This window comes from Etheostoma cragini, chromosome 1, assembly GCF_013103735.1.
Source record: "Etheostoma cragini isolate CJK2018 chromosome 1, CSU_Ecrag_1.0, whole genome shotgun sequence".
NCBI lineage: Eukaryota > Metazoa > Chordata > Actinopteri > Perciformes > Percidae > Etheostoma > Etheostoma cragini.
This window is the reverse complement of record NC_048407.1, coordinates 22,197,937-22,216,675: the sequence shown is the minus strand read 5'-3', so window position 1 is coordinate 22,216,675 and position 18,739 is coordinate 22,197,937. Positions and strand designations below refer to the sequence as shown.

The following is an 18,739-nucleotide window of genomic DNA, read 5'->3' as shown; positions in this document are numbered from 1 at the left end:
ACCGGCATGCAACGGGCGCCGATCGCCGGTGATCGATTCTGCGCAGATCTGGCTCATCTCGAACGAGCCTACTGTCTCATTAGCGTTAAGTAGTACGTGCGTGAGGTAACGCCATATTTGACAGGCTGATGGGCCCGGACACATCCTGTACAGTGTGTGTCTCAGGTCTCAGGTGATTGACTTGTGAGCATGAGCTTCGGCTCTGCCGGTGTGCCCTCGTGCCTGATTCGGTAATTACAAAGATAGTCAGCTGAGAAGTTTTGCTCAATCATCCATCAAAAGGGAAACCACCGGTGCTTCTTCATGTGAACTAGAGCGCACAGGCTTCGAGGCCTCTTTTCCCTCTTTTATTTTAATCTGCAGGCTGTCACACAATAATATTCAGTAATATTTCACATAGACCCTTTCTAACTTGAACCCATTGGCGTTTAAATGTGTTTACATTATTACAGTGATAATGCAATGGGAATATTATAACAAATTAATCTATGCAGCGTTTGTGCAATACACTAGTCAACCACTTCTATTTTAATATTATTTTGGGGCTTGGGGGTGTCCTGTAAGCGTTGCTGTGGCGGACCTACCCGGTGTAGTGGGCTGTGGGATGGCCTGGTAGACGCTGGTGCTAAAGCTGCTGCTGATGGGAATGTGACTGGAGGAGTTGTTGGCCTGCCGGCGCTGGTTCCGCAGCTTCTCCTCTCGCCTCCACTTCGCTCTTCTATTTGAGAACCATACCTGCAATAAAAAGCTGCTTGTTAGTTTTCTGACATGCACTTTTTTTGCAACTTTTAAAAACTATCACACATCTGTAGAATCTATATTTTTGATTAAAACCAAAAACTAATTCCGATCACTTACTTGTATTCTTGCTTCGGGCAGGTCAATTTTCGCTGCTAGTCTCTCTCGTGCGAAAACATCTGGATAATGAGTTCTTTCAAATTCTGCAATGAAAAAAAATCGTACAATAAAAGTGTTAGTTCATACGTAATAAATTAGGTCGAGGCTGATTTCATTTTTGCAGGGCTATTAGTTGAATAAACAAGTGCCTAAAGTGCCCTAAATCCGAAACCATGGACTGAGCTGTGTGCCATGTCTGACAGATATAAGTCCTGTTATTCGGTTATTATTATAACCTATAAACAGATGTAGCTCTCCTAATTCATATGAGACAATCAGAAACGTATGTAGCTATATTTGAGAAATTACAACAACAAGGTGTATAAAAGAAAATAATGTTATAAATGTATATGGTGCATCACTGATTGCTCGACCTTTTTCCAGTGCTTCGATCTGCTCCTGTGTGAAGGACGTGCGGTTTCTCTGTAGTTTCCTCTTGAGCTGCAGTCGCATCTGTGTCTCCTCTGAATCCTCCCCGTTCGAGCTGATGGAGTTTGTGTTTTCTCCTGCGCCGTCTTGTTGTTGGCAGCCGTCTGCAAAAAAAAAAAAAAACATGATGGAAATATTCATTCAATTAAGCTAATTGAATAATTAATTTGCGGGTCTCGTGTTGTATTGGCCTACATAATTGTACAGATCGGCGGTGAAACATCATTAATTAAAGCCCATATCATGGCTGATTAAATTCAAAATCAGAGGAATCATTGCAGTTTCGTCTTAATGTTGCCAGATTACAGACGACTGCTTGCGTGAAAAGGAACAATGTGAAAGAGCCTCCGCGGTTAAACTGTTTATAAAATATTGTGGGAAAAACAGGCTGGCGAGGGAAAGGCTCTGCGTACTTATCGCTTCCCAACAATGGCGTGTGTGTTCTCAAAAGGTTAAGAGAAATGTGACAAGATGTGGCGAGCCCCTTTTCAGAGCCTATGAAATGTATTAAAACCCCAAACTCTCTAGCCCCCTTTTTTTTTTTTTAGGGTAGAGCAATGCCTCAATGGTCATTCCCATATGGGCGTTGGCATAGCCATTGAGGTGACCACCAACTTTTGAATAGGAGAAGACGCTTTTCAGAATGATACAATGCCTTCAGGAGTAAGGGAAACCATTAAACTATGGACACAGCCCGGGACGAGCAGTGAGCCCTCGGTGGGTGTAATATATGGGAGGGGGGCTTTTGGAGGAGATGACAAAAGGATCCTCTCTCTCTGGAGGCACACAGGCTATAGTACTTTGGCATTGTGCGCACGAGGATCCCAGTCAACAGAGCTTTGAGTCCAGTGTGTTAACCCTTATCCACTACCATCATTAATCACGTCCCCCGGCCAGCTACACGCCAGTCAGGATTTCTGTCTTCAATTGGAAACAAATGAGTGAGGAGAGAGCATGCAACCCCCTGAACAACCAAAATAAGGCCAATCTATTCAGTTGCAGGGCGAGGCTTATCGACTAATGTCTGTCTTGTTGTTGAACATCATTATCACGCCGAGAAGTTAATGCGAAAGTAAGCAGGGGTGCGTTGATAAGAGGGTGGTTTATGTAATATCTCACGGATGTTTGTCTGGAGCCATGGGTTGAACTCATGAAGCGGAATTCAGTTTTTTTTTCTATGCATACATTGTGTTTATGATTTAACCGGTTTGACTAGTTAATGAGTCTTGAGCCTTGCTCAAGGATAAGAGGTTGTTGCACTGTGGGAACAGGTGTAGTACGGCCTCTCTATGTAGCCATGCAGGAGGCCTCTGTGCCCTCTAATAAAGGGTTACATGCACACCCAAAAAGTTAAGTTCGGGCGGGCAAACATTCTTTTGTCTTTTGTGAAAGATGTGGTTAGAAATTATTTTTCAAAGCGTTTCCCTCATGTGAGTTCAAGCAAAGATGCACGTTTACTCACAGGCAATTTTGCAAGTTTGCTGTAGGCCCGAAAACATATTTAGTGTGTCTAAATGTGAACGTCTTGGTTCACTGGAGGAAAACCTGATGCGACATGTTTTTTTTTTGACAATTTCCCTCTCTGCAAAATAGACAAAAGTATTCTTCTACAGGCCAATAGTTTGCATCCACGCTATTTGTTTCTTCACTCTGGCTAATCCATAAAAAGGAGTGAATGTGCAGCTTTTATCCGTCTGCCAGACCCACTGACGCTAGGATGGGATTTGTTTTCTTTATAAAAGCGCTGGGAAATAAACTCATTCTTTAGTATCACGATGTCTCGGCCAGTGAGGCGGAAAAGCAGCAAAAAAAAAGAGATACCGAACCAATTGCGGCACCTTTCAGCTGCTGAGACCGGATCAAAACACTCTTGAGAGACCGCTTAGAACTGAAAGAGAAAGTGAGAGACTAAATCCTATAGACGGGATTTGGAGCCATATAGCCAGCGAATGAGAAAGAGATAAAAGACCAAATCGGTGAGGAGTTTTTATTCGTTCCTTTTTGGATAGAGTTGTCTTCTTTAAGGGCCCTGTCACTCTCCATGTAGCCATTATATCTGCTTCCTCGGCTCTCGGATGGATAACATATTTTCGTTCCCCTGAGACAATTGCTTTACTTAAAAAGTCATTGAATCAAAAACACAATAACTAATTATTATTATTATTTTTATTAGTGGTGGTAGTAGTAGTAGTAGTGTTGTTTCTGGTGTTATCATAATGTTATCATATTACATTTTTATGGTAATGATAATATAACCTGTGACCACAGTAAAAACTAATAAGGAAGGATATTACCTAATATACAAATAAGGTAGGATATTACCTATTTAAAATATACTACTAATAATAATAATATTGTTATTATGATTCCAAAATAAAGTTAATAGTATAGCTGTTTAGCCGTTTCCGCTTTCCTACCAGCCCGACGTGACCAAATGGTCATCACACAAATGCAAATTATTTTTTTGCAACAACTGTTCCATTCCATATAGCACTTGTTCTTCTGATGCATATTAGTCAGACTCAATGCTCAATCGTAAAACTTGTTAGATGAATGCACATGTAAGCAGAGCGAGCGTAAGGTGGTGCTTCCAGTAAGAAAATGTGTTCGGCCTTCAGTAGGCCGACAGGAAACCCTCTGAAGTGGAACATTTCCACAGCAGCCTTACCATCTCCACACTCCTGCATGTTGCCATAATGACAGACAAAGCCCTCTCTAATGAGCAATTACACGTAGTGCGGACCGTTCCCATAACCAATCATTGCGTGTGAAGGAAAACATTCCTTTGTACTAATATCCCCGCGCACAGCTCCCCGGATCTGCTCCCCATTAGGAGGGGAGGAAAATGCAGGCTGTTGGGTGGACACCTCTGCTGAAAGGACAAGCCGCTGTCACGCACATCCATGTCTGGGACAGTGGAGGCATTCAGACTGCATACATGGCCTATGGCTTCCTCTAATCGAGTAGTCTTAATTGGGGGTCTTGTTCAGGGCATTAAAGCATGCCACTACTTTACCTTCCTGCAAACAAGCTCGTGGACCGGTAACACTGAAATAGTATGTTGTGAAACTATTCACACTAAAAAATGACAATTTATGTGTATGAGTTCACAGTTATCCTAATTTATCAGCTTCAAAATATTTTTTTGTGATTGCCCATACATGTTACTGAGCCTGACCGACCGAGTGTATCCTGTTTTGATACAACGTGCATGCGTCAAGGTGTCTTCATTGCAGCCGCAGCCCAGCCCTCTATTGCCACTGTGTGATAATGAGGCTCACCTTGGTTGGGCTGCCCTGGCACTGATGTTCCGGGGTACCAGCCTGGCCGGGTCCCCCAAGTTCCTGTCTGACCGTTGAGCATTCTCAGCTTGTCATACATGCCATCTGCGCCCATCTGTTGCTTTTCACTAGCCAGGTTGCGGAGGACTCTGTTAATCGATGACACCTGAATGACAAATTGCATATGATAAAATCAAAGATTAGATGGAGCACCATATCAGTGTGTTTCTACACATACGCACACAACCACCTTAAAATCATAATAAGTGTGCACAGGAAGATGTTCCTGCAAAGCGCACAAATGGACAGCGAGCTCCTTCTAATTGATTGTTTGGGTGATCACATAATGCGCGCCGCACACAGTGTATTTAATAAGAGTGAATGGTTAGTTGCCCATCTCCTTTTCCTCCACTGCGCGAGGAAAAGAAGTCATTTCATGTGGCAAATTAAATCATGCACGTAACTTACAGTCAGTACACTTACACTGGGTATGTTGTCGTTGGTGCAGATCCCTTCCGACAGAAGTCTGTCACGGATCTCCCACGCGAAGATAGACGGACACTCCCGCTTGTACTGCGCGATTTTCGCGACCACCTCTGGAGTGGCAACTCTGGGCTTGCTGCCGCCTATTGCTCTCGGTCTTATGGAGCCAGTTTCATAATAGCGGCCCAGGATCTTGCTTACGCAGCCGTTGGATACCTGTATAGAAAACAAAAGACACAATTCACATACATTATTTACGACTATTAACGGAATTTCTAAGATGACGTCAATTAATTATCACCTTTTCACTGTCCAGCACTTGGACTTCATCATGGGTCTATGAACACAAAAAATATGCCTTGAAATGTATATTAGGCATTTCTTTCAAAATATGTATTCTTTATGAGAACAGGCAGATTTTTGTCGGCCTTGTTACATTTCCAGTAAACGGAATGATGTAATTAGTAAATCATAATTGTACTTACTTAAAAACAACCACAACATGCATCACTTAGGCTACAGGAAACATGGATTTAATGTGAAAAGCATACCGTTATGTCTTTCATAGTTTGCTTTAATAAAAGCAGCCTGTGTCCATTGAAAACAAAGTATGCATAAAACCTGTTTTCTGTTCAAAGAGGAGTGGGATTGTCACCTGAAGTATCCTGGAGATGTCGCAGGGTCGAGCACCACTGTGAGCAAGTTCAACTATTTTCTGCCTGGTGGAATCCGGCAGCGGTCTACCATTAACAAACACACCACCAAGCTGGTTTACGCCACTGTGACCTACGTGGAGACAAAAGCATCGCAGTCATCACATCGTATTATAACTCAAAAACATAGGTGATAAAGCAAATGAGTTTTATTTAATGGAGAGGAGAATGGTTTAAGCGCTCACGATAGCCGAGATTAAGATGAAACACGAGGACAGCATATGTACAGAGGGTTTATTGCAGTTGATTCCATTCATGAAATGTCATTTTATTAAAAAAAAAAAAAAAATTAAAGCCAAAGTGCTTTGATAAAACAATACTTTTAAGAAAGGTTACACCGCTCGGTGCATTCTCTTCTGAAGACAAACGTTGCGCAGTTATTCGGTAACATGCAGAACATGGATTAAACGACAAAAAGCCTCAAATAAACTAAATCATAACCTCTCAATATAGTTTTTTCTTATAATATATGATCAACTCAGTCAGTCCTTTGCCCCGAGGAAACTCAAGCAATGTTTTAGCACAAGGTATTAAAACAGGCGCACCGTTATCCATCCACTCATGCAGCTGCGCACCAACACCAGCACCTTACTCATGAACTATCCTCAAAATAACAACCAGCAGCACCGACAATCACATAAAACACAAGACCTGAAACTATGTCTTAAATTAGCTTCCATTCAAAAGCATCGCTTTTTTTTCCGAAAGTGACTTTAAATCGACAAGTTCCTTCTATCATAGTCCTTCAAAACACACAATAATTACGCATAACTAAGACGGACACCACATACTAGCTCTAAAATAGCATGTTTTATGATTGGTTATTGTCTAAAAAAAAGATAGCTTTTTGGAAATTATTCCTAAATTATTCGATGTATTTCTCTAAAACACAGAATAAACTGGCAAACCTGAAGCCAAATGGGAGAGCTGACTCCCCGGAGTGCCTGAGCTGCTCTCTGTTCCTCCGCTCCCTTCCCCTGTGCTGCCGCCCGGTACATTGACTCCGGGAGCAGAGGCTCCTTAGCAATAAATAAGCTCCAAATATAGAAGAGGGGGAAAATATGATGAGCCTGCCTGACATTTGTCTTTAAAATAAAGCTAGCTGCACGTCAAGTTTGAGCTTAATTTCTGGAAATAGGCGGAAGTCGCCTCGGATCATGCATGGGAGGCTAATTGAAAAGATCAGTTGGAGCACTTGTGGCAGGCATGTCACTTTATGACACCGCTCTGCTTTTGAAAATCGCATCGTCACGACAAATAGTAGCATGATAAAACGACCCTTTCTGTCTGCATTTGGATATCACTCAGACAAAATTGGACGCTACTCGTTTACCCTCCGAGGGAGACTTCGTTTTAAGGTGGCCGGGGGCTACGCGCGGTCACAGAAACGAGGGCGCGCCTGGATTCTTAACATATTAAAAGTGACATGCAGTTTTTTCACCCCCCCCCCCCTTGTTTGTATTTGACAACAAATGCTCACAGCCACTGCAGTCCTGTTGTGTGCAATCGGTAGGCGTCTTTACTCTGAAATATGTCACAGGACTCTGGTTTAAACTGCAGATTTAATTTTACATAGACTAAATGATCAAAAGGGTGGCTGTGTAGGCTACAACTAAGGGAAAAGAAACCTGTTAAATGGAATAACATATCCCTTTGACCGCTATGTGTAATAATCTTCCAGCGTGGATCTGATTGATAGGAAATCCATTATCATCCCTCCTGCTCTTTGGTAATTCCAGGATTAAGTGGAATTAATAGACTTCTTACGCTGAAATTGGCCTACCCGCATTAAGTAGTCCTGCTCTGCAGGTTCTCGTGGTTTGCTCCGTCACCTTTGATTCATAGCTATCATATAAATCCTCCGGATCGATTAAACCCGTCAGATAAGCACATCACATAAAAAATCAACACTCCTAAGGTTAAGTCTTAATCATGGCACAATTCCCTCAAGTGCCCAGAGTCGATCTCGCCCGCTGGCGCTGATTATGCGCCTTGTATTCTATTGCAAGTCTACTAATAGGAAAACATATGGTGTCAATTTGGACGCTCCCCACCACATACACCCAGGAGTTATTAGCACAAAAGCCACCGAGGCCGTCGCGACCTTTAGACAACCCAAAGGGCCGGGCCCAATGCTATGTCCTCTGCAATTCGCACCAGACATCACAAGCCAGCATCCCATTATCATCAATCCGCTGCAAAGCATTGTACACAGCTTTGATAAGGCCCCATCGTCTATACAATGGAACACTGGCAAGCAGAAATAAAAATTAAAATATATATACAGTAAAAAAAAATTTGAATCACAGTACCTATGAATGCAAGCAGTTTGTAAAAGTATTTTTGGTTTTCATCACAGGTCACTTTAATATGAATCACACCAAAAAAATCCAGCTGACCAACATTGGATTCTAACACTTTTTTTTATCACTAATGCGCACAGATTACAGCACAGACACGTCATCAAGGTATATGGAGAATAATAAAATAAAATCATCCCACACACCTTCATCACAGATGTCATACACCTCTTGTCCAGCAGCAAGAGAGAAAATGTTTCATGTTTATCCTTTTTGGTTTCAACACACACCAGGAACAAGACAGATATATATATATAACTCATGTAGGCCACTTTAAGGCCTATATAGATTTTTTGATTGGCACCCACGACAATATGGTTGTTAATATTATCTTCTGCTGTAAATTCAGCCTGCACCAAACAGTGAGGCCTGCGGTTATAATATGAGCATTTTCTTTCTAGTTCACGCTGTCTGTCCGTGAAGAATATGGACTAATCTCCATAAGACATTATTGCTATTCCTCATGTTTCATGCAGGGCTCTTCTCTACGCAGCTAATCTTGTATGCAGCCTGGCAGCCAGCTCTAACGCTAATGCAGACGGCTGTGCAATTATTTAATACCAACTCAAGCAGAAACAAAAAATCTCCCTCTCAACCCAACCCAACCCCCTCTCTTCTCTTTCTCTCTCTCTCTCTCTCTCTCTCTGGAGAAGGACGACGTGTGATTAACTTGTTCAATAATAACTTCTCTACCTATCATTGCAAAAAATAAATTAACAGCAATGAAATGGCCATCAAATAACTGAGAATATTTCGCCCCTGCACCTCGAAGGCATGTAAATGTATGCCTGCACATACATTTCCTACATAAAGCGTTCTTTAAGTTATTGCTTTATAACAACCAGTGCATAATGTCAGTGGGTGTTCAACCACATTAGAACTTGCGGTTGTAATCAAAAGTTTCAAAAACTAAATAAATATGAAAACAACTTACTGTTCTGCATCATTGAGGCTACGCCAGACTCCCACGTGGCTTGGTTGTGGTATTCTACGCGTCACAAGGAAAAAAACAAAGCTGGTTAGTATCATGTGCATATCTTTTTTTCACTGTCAAATTATTTGCAACATTTTTTTTTTTTTTTTAATAAAGTTTCTCATCTTATCGTTCGATTAGAACGTTTGCGGATCTTTTTGTTTAAAACATTATTGATGCATAATGAATTTTCACATCCTCAGTGTATGTATGTATTTTAATTAAACTTGCCTGGAAACAGAGTTGACTGTCCACTCTATAACAATTTAGTCAATCATCTGCCGTTTTCACTACTTAATGTCTCCCTATAGGACAAAGCAAAACAACACATTAGCACAGCCACAGCTATACTGATGCACTTACTATATCTTTATTTGTGCCCTACATTTACAATAAACCTGTATGTTGCTGCCAAGCAAGTAAATAAAAATTGAGGCACTACAAGATCATTTCTGATCATCTCTGTTAGGTCTGTTTCCTACAGCACCCAAACTAACAGCCTTGCTGTGATATATAACTCTTTAACAGCACTATTTCTTTCAAGACTTATAAAGCAGTCAGCCCTCATCTTCTCAGCAAGAGGCAATCACATTGTTTAGTTCTGTTTTTTAAACTCGAGAACCCTCCTCTTGTGGAGTCTATCGTGGAAACTGTACAGTGACACACGTTGTCTGCCTCGCCTCACTGCTCTGTAAAAGTCCAGACCAGGAGGGGGTACAAAGCTGGTGTACAAAGCCTGCTGGACTCCCAACAATGCACCCCCTTTTCTGCCTCCGTATGTCTCAAACCCGGGGCAAAAACTCGGCCTCCGCGACTAGAAACACAGCTTCCCAACTAAACACACCAACAAGTTCAGATTAATACAAAGAGCCGGAGGCATGCATCCACCCCCTCCGGGACCATTCACACACATAACACATTCACTCACATTCACACACACACACACACACACACACACACACACACACACACACACACGACCCTGACCCCGGCGCCGCTGGTGCGTGAATGTGTTTTGTTGGCCCTGCTTTTATAGAAAAAAAATTTTAAAAGTAATTTCTTGTTACAAATATTTGGTGGTTATTTTGTGCTGCTGGTGCGGGTTGTAAAGCGGGTTTAAACACAACAGCGCAGTAGGGCGCTCAATTGGAAAAGACAAATGCATTAAAGAAGCTATTGACTGGGGGGGGGGGGCAGATAAAAAGGGGGCCAGGGAGGGAGAAGACTGAAGTTTTCGTTTTCTCCCTCTATGCAAAGTTGTGTGTTGTGTGCAGAGCAAAATGGCCTGATTGCGACGTCCGTAACATACCGTGTTTAGTCCAATGCTAGTTTGTGGGGATGCACGCAGGGCCGCCATTAGATTTAGATTGTAGCTTTCTCTCATGTTTAACAAATAGGCTGCATTAATCAAATTCAGATTCCATCACACTGGCCCACATAGCCCGAGTTAGCCTAGCATGAACTGAAATGACCTAAAACAACTACTTACTAATTCCGACATCATTATTGTCATTGGCCTAATGTCATGATTTAAGGTGGAGTAATAACAAATAAAATAAAAGCAGCCTATTTAAGCCTGACCAACCTGCACTCAGTTGCTTTTAGCCTTGTAAGGTCCGAGTGGTTAATCATTTATTTAAGGTCGAAAGCTCAAACGTTGTTGTTTCTGAGGTTAACCAAGACCTAATCTGCATTTCTTATCCTTCAGTAATCCTAATTCAACATGTTTATTGTGACCGCGCTCACAACATTCATATGCAGAAATAATGCATGTTGGCCTTCAATATAATGGCCCCGGTGCAAATTGGAGGCTAACAGAAAATATATAGCCTAGATTAAAATACGCAACATGACTTTAAAAATTGTGTTAGGCTACAGATTATAGAAGAGTTAGTAAAGTAGTTATTACCGTGTACTAGCAGCTTTAACCTCAAGTCAAAGGATTAACAACTATACATTATGGTAACATATCATTGTGCCCTATACTAGTATGTTTTTGCTATGCGTCAGTTTAATTTTTTATTATACTTTTAAGCTGAATCATGCTTAATGATTAAAAAATAAAAATGCATAATTACATTTAATGAACATATGTTTTATTTTACTAATTTGTCTACCTGTTTGACAGAATTTTTTAAAAGCACCACCAATGTGTATCCATATTTAGTGTTTTATTACAAGTATGAAATTATTTCAAATATTATTTAGCCAACTATTATAGGCTGATATGCCTGTCAAAGAGTGTCTGACTATTTTTTTAAATGCTACACGGCCCAAAAAAGTTAAAGTAGTTTAACTCGCTGTCATTAAGGGAAGCAGCTAAGAACAAATGGGCAAAGTCGTCCACTAACACTCTAACACTGGCCTCCTCCCCAAGTGATCATGGAGCTTCTTTTTTTCTGTAGAAGGCGCTTGGGTGACTCGCCTGCATGAATCAATCTGACACCTTTCCTCAACGGGTCATTGCGCCCCATTCTCCACGATGATCACTGTCCTGGCCCAACGTGACTTTTTACTCTTTACTGTCATAAATAAGCGGTAAGCTATCCGTAGGCCTAAACACCCAACGCAACCGGGCAGATAGAGCAGACAGAGGCGCTAAAGGCTGTTCGCACTTTTGAAAGTCCAGTCAGAAGACACGCTGCACAGTCCAAACGATAACACTACACCCACGAGCTCACCACTGAACCTCAACCTACAGCCGAGAATAAATCACCTATAATAATAATTATAATAACCATAATAATAACACACTTATTCACATAATATTAATTGTGGATAATAATAATAATAATAATAATAATAATAATAATAATAATAATAATAATAATAATAATAATAATAATAATAATAATAATAAATGCCATATTTAAACTGAACATACAAACATCGAGTCAGGATCTTACCTTTTTGGGGCATCCTGCGTCGTTGTCAAAGTCCTTGGTAAACTATAGGCTACCGCCTAGTTCTCCACACCACAGAAAGAGCAAAAACAAAAAGCCGACCAGGATCAGTCTTTCTCGGGAAGTTTAGAAGAGGAAAAATTAGTTTCCAGTGGTCTTCGGCGGAGATGGAGGGGATATCCCTGCGAAGTGGACAGAGATTGACAGTGAACTCAGATGTCAGGACGCACGGAGTTTGGCGAGGATGTGCGCTGGCGTGTGAGAGAGCGAATGAGAGAGTCGGAAAGAGGGAGAGTGGGGAAGAGAAGGAGAGAGAGAGAGAGAAAAGGGGGAGGGAGGGAGAGTGGTGGTGGTGGTAGAAGGAGGTGGGGGTAAGAGAATGAACACACCTATGCTGATTGGTGATGGAACAAGTGTATTAATGTATGTGTTCCTGGTCTGCTATGTGCGCCTCGCCTCCCTCCGCCGCTCTTCACTGGCCCATTAGCGCGACCCGACCTCTGTCATCATCCCCCATATAAACACTTCCCCCTGCACACCACAGCCAAAGCGGGAAACGGGGCCGAGCCACAGCGACAGCGAGAGAGCGAGAGAGCGAGAGAGAGAGAGAGAGAGAGAGAGAGTCTTCCCAACTCACTAATCAGCCCACGCATCCAAATACCCAGCGCTCTCTTTGCTGAATATTGCCCTATTGCAAAGCAACTGGCTCGGAAATGCCCATTGGTCGGAAGGCTCTATTCTTCCAAGCTGAATTGGGTCCGCGCAGGGAATCTAAGGCAGCTCCAACCTGAGGCTAACTAGTGCTGCAAGGGCGACGGAAAGTAGCAGTGGAGCAGCAGCACACGTGAACGCTGGAGCTCACAACACCAAATGAAAATTACAAAGAGCTGCAGCGTGCTTTTTATGAAGCAGACAATGCTTTACACATGCTATTCATGTTATAATTATGTTATGTTGAAAAGTTTGGAGACAGGTTTTGTGTTTTTTTTCTTCCATATAGACCTGCAGGTGGTTGTCTTCATTGACAAAAAAAAAATCTTTAACAAAATACAACATGTTCGGATGAGTTTTGCACACAGAAGTAAATCATCTTAACACAGGAATTAACTATATTGCTCTAAAATAGGAACTTGAAGCCCCCAAAAATATCCCAGAGACGGAGACCTCTGGTGTTGCAAAGTGCAGTTGAGATTATGAACGTTTTGTGTGTTTTAACAAAGCGCTCCACATGAGAGGATAGGCTACTTAGGAAATATATTGCATCTGAAAATGGCACGGCCCTCCCTCCCTCACTAAAAACAATCCGAATTCACCACGTGCTTTTGTTGATTCTTTTGGGTATCAAATTCCCCTGAATAGCCTTACCCCTCCTGTCAACAAGAACACCATGCGTAAAGAGCGCAGCCTTTAGGCAAGCTCCGGTGCTTTTTATGGACACATTTGCGAGGCATGGCGACGTCACTCCTGCGACCTGACAGCAAATAGCACGCGTAAATAAAGTAAAGCAAATGACTGTGTAGCCATGGCCACACGCTCCCAAACTGCGCTGGTTGAATGACTGGCTATTAACACACACCTCAACGCACCCAAAAGCAACCCCTCTGCGCCCGTGTTTGAGCATACACTCGGAGCTTTGGGCAGCACCAGTCTCAGCACTGAGGAGCCCCGTCGCTCACTCCAAAAGGAGGAGAACCGAAAGGAAGAGAATGAGGGGTGTATGGATGTGGAAGCCAAACTAAAGTAGAAAAGGGGGTGCATGAAAGGCCAACGAGAGAGGGAGAGAGAGAGAGAGGGGGGGGAAGAGAGAAAGAGAGAGAGGCATAAGCAGGGGGAGGGGAAAGAAATTGCTTCTTTTTTTGGATGGGAGGCCATGAAATGAAGTCATGGAGGCCTACACTTGACTTTCTTTGACATGTGAAAAAGTAGGAGAAGTCAGAGCTCATCAATAAAACACTTCGGAGGTGAAAGAGGGCTCCCTAACAACCATCGCATTCCTGACTATGGGTTCAATGAGTAGACAAACGACGCTGCCAGAGAGAGAGAGAGAGAGAGAGAGAGAGAGAGAGAGAGGGTGAGAGGCAGGGAGGGAGAAGGAGGGAGGAAGGGGGGGAGAGACAGAAAGAGGGACTGCCCGGCTTGAATGGGGCCCTCAGTGGGCCGGCGAGATAATGAGCTGAGAGGACCGGCTCAAACTGTCACCGAGGGTCCCGCAGTGAGGAACAACACTTTGGCCAATACTCCTTCATCAAACAACCCGTAAACTAAACGAGCACATTCATCTGTTTCTCCTTCCTGCATTGTTTCTACTCACTTAGACTGGTGGCTCAGCCTATGGGCCTGCTATGAATGGCCGCAGCTTATATCAGCTAAGGGGGGTTCCCAAACATTTTCACGTCAAGGACCCCCCTATTAGACATGCATTAGACCACAAACATTAGAACCCCCCCCCCCCTCTCCCCCCCCCAATCAGTCAGCCCCACCCGATAGGAGTTTGTGCAATGAGGGGACCGTGTTGGTTATGATTTACTGTAAACACAAAAGACTGGACACGCTGAAGGTGGAGTCAAACTTCCCAACAACATTGATCATTATATTCAGAAATAAGTCATTTGTAGATGTTAATGGAGGGAAATAATGTTCTTCTAAATCTACTTGAATTAAACTTAACACTAATATAATGCAATGGGGAGGTGATAACAAGAACAAAGAGTGTTTACTAAACTATCCATGCATCCTCAAGTCAGTAAGCAAGTGCATGTTGGCTGAGACAGCTGCATCAGAGATGTGGCACCTAAACCACAGCCAAACGTCATAGTAGCAGAGTGTATCATTTTCTGTTTTGGTCACTTAAGCTGAGCTCAATTGTGTAAATCAGTTTGCTGATAAACATGCACGATCTCGTTCAATTACGTGTTGGGAAATGTGATCCCAATTGCAATAAAAAACAGCCTCCATCCCATGTATTTAAAATACTTGTGGTTATAGCCTACCTTTGTAGTGCAAATGTTATTGCCACTCACTTGTCACAGACTGCAGCTGTCAAGAATTCACACCACTAACCTGCCCTCGCTGAAAAGACAGATTCCCCGATGAGTGTGTCAAGTAGTTTTCTTTGGAAACAATACCTCCAGTAGGTTATTGATTTCTTTGGTTAAGCTGTAAATCCGCTCCAAGAGCTAATTCTTCTCCAATCTCGGGAGATTTCTATTTTTTTTTTCTTCAATTTTACAACCTTCACTCGCATGCCAAGTAGGCCATCTTTAACAGCAACAACTCTTTTACAAAATATTTTTCAAATAGATATTTTTTTCTGTTTTGTAAAGTGTAGTCTGGACTGTGTGGAAGTCTGGAAAAAAAACCAGGGCTAGGCTGATGTTGGGAAAGCAATTAGCCCAATTCGGATTAGCAGCAACTAATGCCAGAGGCCTTGAAAAGAAAGCCTAATCTGGTCGCTATTTCCCCCTGAGGCAGAGTGCTATTCGTAGCTATCTAGAAACTTTTAAATGCAAAAAAGAAAGAAAGAAAGAATATAAGGGGGGAGCTGCTGTGTAAAACAGTGACATTGTTTTCAGATAGTTAGAAGGATGATAGTGCAGAGTAACCCCCCCCCCCCCCCCCCCCCCAATTTAGGATTTACCCTTTACAGACTGATGCACATTTATACGAGATTAATTCATCATGTGTAAAACTGGTGGAGTGGCACTTCCAATTTTTTTTTTTTATTATTCAACTTTTGTGGGGGGGTTTTATTCACTAATGCGTGTTTTGCCTTGATCCCCCATGGAGGTCACAGTTCACTCTTCTTTTACATATCAGGACATTTGGGGAGGTCTATTAGAAAATATTACAAGATTGTTTCAAGATGTTTATTTTGTAAAAAAAAATAAAAAGATGGCTTAGCTGATCCCTCTGATTCAAGTGGATTTTCTGGAGCATAAATCCCCTTAATTTTAATAGGAGTAAGTTATTCCTTTAGGAAGTAACAACACCAAATCCTGTTTTGGTGCATTTTAAACATCCTGTGTCACTTTTATCTCCTACAAATCCCAACTCTACCTGCTTCTCATGAGGGATCATCTGTAGGCCTCACTTCTTTTTTTTACACCTGCTTGATGCACTATTAAGCAGATAATTAAATCCAATATCATACATTGTAATATTATTTTTATTATTAGGCCTATTATTATTATTATTATTATTACTAACAATAATAATAATAATTATTATTATTATTGTTAGTAAAAATAATAATAATAATTACTATTACTATTACTATTACTATTACTACTATTGTTTTATTATTTCAACTATTGTTATTGTTGATGACGGTAATTATTACTTATTAGCTTCGCTGGTTGAATGATTACTCTTTAATCTAATTCGCTATTTGCTTGTGACGGACTGACGGTTAATATAAACATAATTTTAGGTTAAATAATAATTTTAGGTTAATTTGATTTTTTTAATCAAATCAAAATAAAACCTAAAAGATTTTTTTCTGGTTTTGTTCATTGTGTGATCTTATTAATCACTACAAATGTCGAGATTAATTTCTGAGATGTGTTCTTGTTGAGATGACCTGTCATTCATCAGACCGCCCCGGACTGTCAGATTTGTTCTCTATGAAGAGATTCATGAGGACATCGCTGGTTTATTTGCATACATTATTTGCACTTTTACAATGTGGTGTTCTGTCAACAATAGTCAAACAATCACATCCTTGTTTGACTTTTTCGCAGTTATTTTTATATTTTTGAAACCCTCCTGCATATGGAGCGCGTCCAGGAAAAGAGAACTTTATTAATGTGTACTAATTTCTCAGCACATCAAGCAAAAATGCAAGGAAACGCATCTCCATTAGGAACAATTTAAATGTTTGCAGATGGTCCTCGTTCTGCTTTTCTAAAAGCTTAACAACCATCTGCTTTATAGGCGCTTTTAAAACATGTTCCATCACAATAAAAGGTCTACATGCCTTTAATAGGCCTACTGTATTTTGAGCTGAAGGGTACACTCTTCTCCTTCTGGCAGGATGTGTGGAGGGATAAATACATTCATGTAAATGTAGTTTTGATTTAACAAATTAACAAATCCATAGTGCACGATCTGGGAAGTTTGTGACCAGACAAGGAGAAGATTGGTGCAGCACACAGAACGTGTGTAGTCCACAGAAGTCTCCTGGCAAAAGGCTGAAGGCTGGGATAAACACCGGGGCTAATGGTGTCACAACGCTGCTCGGCAAGCGTGACAGGAAGAAACACGGACCCAACCATCCACGAGCCCTGAACCTGAGACACCTCAGGTCTCCCCGCTACTGTTTGGAAATCAGATTGTAGCTTATCTCTTTTTTTGTGTGAAAAAAGTAAACACATGGGAGCTCATCTTATTGGAGTTGTGTTTATAATAGAATTTTTTAAAAAGCATTAATACAAACAGAAACACAAGGCATGGGCCCTTTTTATGAACCCAAATCAATCTCAGACCCCTCAGGGCGCACACGTCATTTCCCTAAAATCTTAGATGTACTTGGAAATTTGACATTCGCTTTTTGTGACAAATTACAGCCAATATTTAGAAGGTGTATTTTACGACCCGACCAATAACTTCTTTAACTCAACATTTAAGCCAACATATTACGCTTTTCTCCTTTTCTCCAAGGATCGCACGTGGATCGCAGCGCGATGAGGAAATGCAGCCAAACTAAAACATTTCTCTGATGGACAGCGTCCTTTCCACCGCGTTGATGGATGGAGCAGGGCTGAATAGATCCCCACACACATTCAATTTACTTTAATTGTCACCAGAAGTAAAGCTCACATTTTTTTAGAGGAGTGACGTGCGCGTAATTCCTCAGTGAAGATCGCTGATTACACGCTATGTGTGTGCGATGCAGGTGACAACAAAAAACGAAGTCAGGTCGCTGTGTTCAACTTTGTGTGGGTGCACACCTCCTGTAGGCTACACGGGGCAACGTGCAAGCACCCGTAATTTTACTTTACTTTACCCATGCCTCATGCTTATAATCCATCTACAAGTTTCTGCTTCCCATTTTCTCTCAAGTTTTAGGAGATCAGGCAAAGTTCGCAAATGTGCAGTGTTAATATATTCTCAAAAGGAGAATTCCATACATATCAGGGCTTTAAATATTAAAAAGAAATTCAAAAATTGTGCAAACTCACCGGATGAAAGGCAGTAGCTGTGTCTGACCGGTATCCTGTACGTATAAAGTCGCTTCTTCCCTCCCCGGATCTCTCCTCCGAATCACAGCAACAGAAACGTATAGGTCCCGATTAAAATCTATCTACCTTTGGATCCGTCTTGGAGTTGAAATGTCAATGAGAGTGGGAAAAAAAATCTGCAGCTCTTACCAGCAACTTTCCCTTCAGCATCCGCCTCAAGTTGGCAGTGATTGGCTAGAGCGACGGCTCGACGTCATACCTTGGACAGGACACGGAGAACAGAATGGGGAAGTGCACAAGGTAGCATAGGCTACATGTGGGTCGCACCGGCCTCTTTACTGTCCCAGTGTGTGCTGTGCCCAGGGACCGACAGCTAACATGTCACTCTGCTGGGGAACGTCCAGGTTTATCTTTACATTTAAGTTTATCTTATTTTATGTTTTTTTTATTCAACACTGTTCCCTGTCGTGCCAGATTGAAGTACGGTTTCGCCAAAAAACATTACAAAGTATCCAGTGATT

General features: G+C 41.8%; 1 protein-coding gene across 15 annotated transcripts in view; it reads right to left on the bottom strand.

Moving 5' to 3' along the window:
* Positions 1–18,413, bottom strand: part of pax6b (paired box 6b) — a 21,876-nt gene extending 3,463 nt beyond the window's left edge. The window contains exons 1-12 of one of the 15 annotated variants that reach the window (XM_034872569.1): positions 12,429–12,582; positions 12,043–12,221; positions 9,368–9,441; positions 9,098–9,151; positions 8,310–8,333; positions 5,746–5,876; positions 5,392–5,427; positions 5,091–5,306; positions 4,608–4,773; positions 1,272–1,430; positions 859–941; positions 585–735 (exon numbers count right to left, since the gene is read on the bottom strand). In XM_034872569.1, the coding sequence (XP_034728460.1) occupies positions 585–735; positions 859–941; positions 1,272–1,430; positions 4,608–4,773; positions 5,091–5,306; positions 5,392–5,427; positions 5,746–5,876; positions 8,310–8,333; positions 9,098–9,110 (979 nt within the window). In that variant the 5' untranslated portion in view covers positions 9,111–9,151; positions 9,368–9,441; positions 12,043–12,221; positions 12,429–12,582. Of the gene's footprint in view, positions 1–584; positions 736–858; positions 942–1,271; positions 1,431–4,607; positions 4,774–5,090; positions 5,307–5,391; positions 5,428–5,745; positions 5,877–6,711; positions 7,163–8,309; positions 8,334–9,097; positions 9,152–9,367; positions 9,442–12,042; positions 12,339–12,428; positions 12,583–18,218 lie in introns of those variants that run through there. The other 14 variants (XM_034872614.1, XM_034872512.1, XM_034872522.1 and 11 more) reach the window with 14 other exon arrangements.
* Positions 18,414–18,739: the final 326 nt, after the last annotated feature.